The following is a 5,977-nucleotide window of genomic DNA, read 5'->3' on the forward strand; positions in this document are numbered from 1 at the left end:
TAATCTGAAAGAGTAATTAATGAGAAATTGTAACCTAGATGCAAATGCAATGAACTAATCTCAAAGACTAATTAACGAAACATCAAAAATTGGATGCAACTGCACTAAATTAACCTTAATGAATAACTAACGACAAATCATAAACTTGATGCAACTGTAAAGAATTAACCTAAAAGAATAATTAACGAGAAATCGAAAATTTGATGCAACTGCATTGAACTAACCTCAAAGAATAATTAATGGAAAATCGGAAACTAGATACAATAACTACATTGAACTATAACCTCAATGAATAATTAACAGAAAATTGGAAACTTGATGCAAATGCATTAAACTATAACCTCAATGAATAATTAACGAAAAATCGAAAACTTGATGCAAATGCATTGAACTAACATCAAAACATAGTTGTATTATATGTAAGGAGAATATATATAATGTCTCGACAAGTATAGTTTTGTATTTTAAATAATATTTATCATAATTATTTTATTATGATTGGAAATGTCATGCTATTCAAGTAGTTTCAATATCATCTTTGCCACATTGGGCATTCTCATAAAACTTTAATCAAACTTCAATTATTAAATTTAACAACTAAAAGAGGTTTGGTGTTTTCTTTTTATTGAGAGTGGTGCAAGAAATTTAAATGAGTGATTAATATAATTTTCATATCTCATAGCTCTGCATAATTGCTAATACTTTTTTGAATAATTTAATATAACGGCATCCGTTCGTAGGACGGGTTCAAAAGCTAGTTTGTGTTGGAAGGGCTCCATAGATGACAAGTGTCGTTTGGGTTAAAAAGATTTTGTCTTATTTTAACAGTTGGTGTAGTGGTTTTCAGACCAAGTTAAGTGATAACTACATTTTCTTTTTGTTAATAAAGGTTTTTGGTGGTAAGGATACCCCAACCTTTATTATTTAATAAAGTTGAGTTGAGGCTATATGATGCTCATACCAGCTCTAGAAACATAGATTAATTATTTGTTCATAAATAATTTTCGATAACAACAACTCTATCTAGTGAAGTCAGCAAAGAAAGCAGTGGGGGTCAACTCATTGAAAATGCTGGGTTGTACTGTCAGCATGCATGACATATCCATTAAAGAAGTTATTAAGTTATTAGTGCATTATTATATTGATGGGATGCTGAGCTTGTGACGATTATTTGGTTCATCATCACCTACTTGTGGGGTACTGCTGGCCTGGTTTTAAAGCCATGATTAATTAGCACAAGCATCCATATATCCTCTCTATTTATTCATTTCTGTCTGCCCGGCCAGAGTTTTATAGAGTTGATGTTTACTACTCCGTGGCAGTACGTGTCGAGCTAGCCTAATCGAACAGCGGCAATGGAGGAGGTAAATGGAGAGCTGAGACTAAACATAGGGGACTCAAAGTGGAGGGACATTCACAAAGATGAAGATCATCCTCGAGGGACAAAGGACATCATTCATCAGGCTTCCCTTATCAACTCACTCTCTTGTTGGGAAATGGACTCACTCACTGCTTTTTGTGACACTCTCTTGCCCTGTATTACTACACTACCACCCGAAACTACCAGCCAGCCCAACCATGATCATCTCTTCACTTTCTACACTAACTCTGCCTCCATGGCTGGAACCCCACTGCATGTAAGAAGGATATGAATATGTACTAATTATATAATGTATCTGTTTTTTTCTTTTGCAATATTACATGCATGTGTTTAACTAATTGGTTTATTTTGTATGTTAAGCTTGGAGGTTTTATGAGTGAAAGACTAAAGCATCCTGCACTGATTCTTCTTCGATTAGCATTATGGGTCTTGTCGACAAAGATTGGGGCGTTGATACTATGCGGGAGACTGAGCATGTCCACCCACTTTCCTTACTTGCAGAGCTTCTCCGAGGTTTGTATCATGAAACGAGAGAAGATACTCCTTTCTTGGTCTTCAAGCTACTTCTACCTCCTCAGGATGCTCTTCTATGCCATCAAGTCCCTTGCTCTCTTCATTTTCTTTACTCAGGTCAGCTAGCTCATCCACTACCCCACCACACATCTGTCTTTGCAATTTATATACTGAAATTTAAAATTAGTTTTTTTTTTTTTTTTTTTTTTTTTCTTTTTATTTACTGAATCCAGTTATAAGTCCTCCCTGATTCAACAATCTACATAACGAAAAGAAATTTGCAATGATAAGTATATGTCAAACTAGTGCCAATTATGACGAAACCAAACCATTAGATAACTCATAAAATACCCGACATCCTAAGAGATACCTCAATATGGATATGTTCCTTACGACAGAATTTATTGTGAGGGGCAAAATTTTCTGATTGCATTTACCAGTTGCTGGTATTTTTTTCTACTGCTTTTTTCTGGTGGTAGGTGGTTTCTTGTCAAATTGGTCCATCTATTTACCCATGTTGTAGATCACATTACATTTATTGAGTCCGCCCAAAGGAGAGCATTGTGGACGTGCAGCAAAGTAGGTGAACTATGATGAAGTCATTACTAACGCCTAACTGAAGATGCTCACTTGGTGTGTGTGTGTATGTGTGTGCTCCGAAGGTGGGTTAATCATACAGAAGGCAGAATTACAGTAATGGGGAGAACTGGTGCCCACCAGTCATCCTTAAGTTGTGAATCGGTAATAATTTACATTGTTAAATGATTGCATATGTTTTTCTTGCTCAGGTCAATGAGAAAAATGATAACCTATCATGGAAGGCTTTGGGCTACTGCGGACCAGACCCAGATTTTGTGACCCAGATCCAAAAGCCATTAAATCCAGGTGGACGAGGAGAAGAAAAAGAAGAAGAAGATGAGGTGATTGGACCCCTTTTCCGAGGACTCGTCGACCCAACAGTGCCAAAACAAATTCTTGCACATACTCTAAAGCGATCCGGTTTCTCAGTTTCTATTGAAAATCCACCAAAGGCATCACCTAATAATAAGTCATCTAAGTTGACAATCCATTGTGATGCAGTTATTGTTGGTTCTGGCTCGGGTGGAGGTGTTGCTGCAGGTATCCTTGCCATGGCTGGATACAAAGTGATAGTCCTTGAGAAAGGGAATTATTATGCAAGAAAAAGCCTCTCACTTCTTGAAGGACCAACAATGGATCAAATGTACCAAGGTAGTGGCTTCGTTGCCACCAAAGATTTAAGTGTTGCTATTCTTGCAGCTTCGACTGTTGGTGGTGGTGCTACCATCAATTGGTCGGCTTCAATTAAGACTCCACAACATGTACTCAAAGAATGGTGTAGTTGTTACGAACTGGAACTATTCCAAAGTCAATTATATAAAGAGGCAATGCAAGTAGTCTGTGACAGAATGGGGGTTCAATCGGGGATTTGCAATGAGAACTTAAACAATGCTGTATTACGTAGAGGGTGCCTTGAACTGGGTTATCCTGTGAACGACATCCCACGAAATTCACCACCAGATCACTATTGTGGATGGTGTTGTCTTGGGTGCAAAGATGGACAAAAGAAAGGTACTACAGAGACGTGGCTCATTGATATGGTGAACTCTGGAAATGGTGTAATTCTTCCTGGGTGCGAGGTTAAGAAGATAATGCATGAAAGAAAAAAACAGAGGAACCGTAGCACTGCAACCGGAGTTTCTTTTGAGTTTGTCAATGGAAAAGAAAAGGAGGTGTATTTCGTGCAATCTAAGGTAACAATAGTTGCCGGTGGCGCTTTTGGAACACCTATACTGTTAAAAAGAAGTGGTTTGAAGAATGAAAATATTGGAAAACACCTACATTTACATCCAGTGGTGATGTCGTGGGGGTATTTCCCAAATGCGAAAAATTCAAGTGCCTGGCCTGAAGAATACAAGAAGAGCTACGAAGGTGGAATAATGACAGCAATGTCGACTGTGGTTGGTGAATTCAGCAGATCAGGCTACGGCGCTGTGATACAAACTCCAGCATTACACCCGGGCTTGTTCTCTGCTGTAATGCCATGGGTATCTGGGGCCGACATGAAAGAAAGGATGAGTAGATTCTCAAGAACAGCTCATCTATTTGCTTTAGCAAGAGATAAAGGTTCAGGCGCGGTGACGTCATTTAGCTCAGTAGGCTATAATATGGATGAAAGTGACGAAGAGAATCTAAAAAGGGGGCTAGAGAAGACACTGAGAATATTGGCAGCAGCAGGAGCAGAAGAGATAGGAACTCATCATTTCACTGGGAAGAAGTTGAATGTGAAGAGAGCAAGTGAGCATGAGTTTGAGAGGTTTGTGAAAGAGGAGTGCGCGAGGGGGATAAAGGGCTTGTCTACGCCTTTATGCTCAGCACATCAGATGGGGAGCTGCAGAATGGGAATGGATCCAAAGACATCTGTGGTGAATCAGAGTGGAGAAACTTGGGAGGTGGAGGGATTGTTCTTGGCTGACTCGAGTGTCTTTCCAACCGCACTTGGTGTGAATCCAATGGTCACGATTCAATCCATTGCTTACTGCACTGCACAATCTGTTATTGAGGTCCTTCGCAGAAAGAAGAGCTACTCAGAGTTCTAAGTATCATATGTTCAGATTGAATACAATACGTACTGATCTCTCATTTACTGATTGTAACATGATGCGTTGTTTGTTCTAAATCATTAAGATCATAAATGCTAAAAACTTACTACTGCGACTTGGGTTTATGGCATTACATTATTAGAACTACAATATATTTGATTGAAGAAGAATTAGTGGGACTGAGTTTAGAGGTTTTGTAAGTGTTGCTCTGCTCTGATGAAGATGCCTACGTACCCAGGAGGTTGTTGCGGAAGACCTCCAAACTCGGTCCTACTTCTTATATTCTATTATTTCTCAATACAAATATCAATGTTCAAACTATAAACCTCAATTCACAGTAGTAAGTTTTAGCATTTACAAAGATTGTATCCTTTCGGAGTTCTGATTACATCAAAGGACTCAGCAAAGTGAACCTGCGGGAAAACAATACGAGGAGAAAATCATCCCTTCTTTTTTGATAAAATTGAACTTAATTAAAATTGCTCCAAAAAACCACCAGGATAATTACAGTACTCCATAGAACCATATTGTTTAGCCCACATACGTCAGTCCATTTTACTAGTTCATGGATAGACGTACCACAACTTTTGGGAGTGTTTCTAAATAAAATGCTACTGAAAAAAAAAACAAATCTGAGAAACAGAACTCCGAATGAGGTTTCATCTCCATTCAGCAGGTTCTTGTTCCTTGTTGAGTACCTTGGTAACTTGCTATGCATCTCCTTCAATAATCACGTTTGCTGATTCCTGTTGTATTGCATATTGCCATCTCCGCTCCTAGTTTCTCTGATTCTCCTGCTGAATATGCTTTCTCTTTCTTAGTCTGCCCACCCAAACAACTCCCTGTACTGTGTTATCTCTGGGCACCGCAGAAAGTGAACGCATATGAGCATTATTATAATATGCAGGAGCATAATTTATTTTAATCCAACCAGGTGGTGGACTTAACCAACTATCATCTCTCACAGTAGCACCATTCACTTCAGCAAAAGTATTAAAGCTATCTCTGTCACATACTGCAGACCATTCCTCCCATCTTTCTATGCATGAATGGCAGTGATATATATTATGATGAATCCTATAAAAAATGAAATCATTCCTAGACATCCAGATGGCTTCAAAAATAAAACAAGCAAGTGTAGTTCTAGAATACTGGGAACTATCCTCATTACCTAAGTCTAAGATAATAGATAGCTAATGATGATTTTGCAGCAATTCCTGACCAAATCTGATGCATAATGGTGAAGCAAACCACAATTGAGAAGCCCAGGGACAGAGGGAAAAATCTATGCATTACACCTTCATGTTCTAGGCCACAGACTTGACAGTACGCTGAGTGTTGGGGTTAATACCGATACCAATCGATCCTCACTACATGGATAACTTGTATTTAAACCCACTTCAACTCCAGACAAATTCTAAATATCAACTACAACCAACCTAACATGCCCAACTCTTTAAAC

The 5,977-nt window shown here is 38.4% G+C and overlaps 1 protein-coding gene across 1 annotated transcript; it reads left to right on the top strand.

The window, feature by feature from the left end:
• Positions 1 to 1,224: 1,224 nt before the first annotated feature.
• LOC147525632 (long-chain-alcohol oxidase FAO4A-like) lies at positions 1,225 to 4,627 on the top strand. Its single transcript, XM_086557063.1, has 3 exons — positions 1,225 to 1,637; positions 1,742 to 2,011; positions 2,683 to 4,627. The coding sequence occupies exons 1-3, from the start codon at positions 1,356 to 1,358 to the stop codon at positions 4,510 to 4,512; spliced, it is 2,382 nt and encodes a 793-aa protein (XP_086413189.1). The 5' UTR covers positions 1,225 to 1,355; the 3' UTR covers positions 4,513 to 4,627.
• The last annotated feature ends 1,350 nt before the right edge of the window (positions 4,628 to 5,977 follow it).

The sequence above is a fragment of the Coptis chinensis genome, chromosome 1 (assembly GCF_015680905.1).
Source record: "Coptis chinensis isolate HL-2020 chromosome 1, ASM1568090v1, whole genome shotgun sequence".
Classification (NCBI taxonomy): domain Eukaryota; kingdom Viridiplantae; phylum Streptophyta; class Magnoliopsida; order Ranunculales; family Ranunculaceae; genus Coptis; species Coptis chinensis.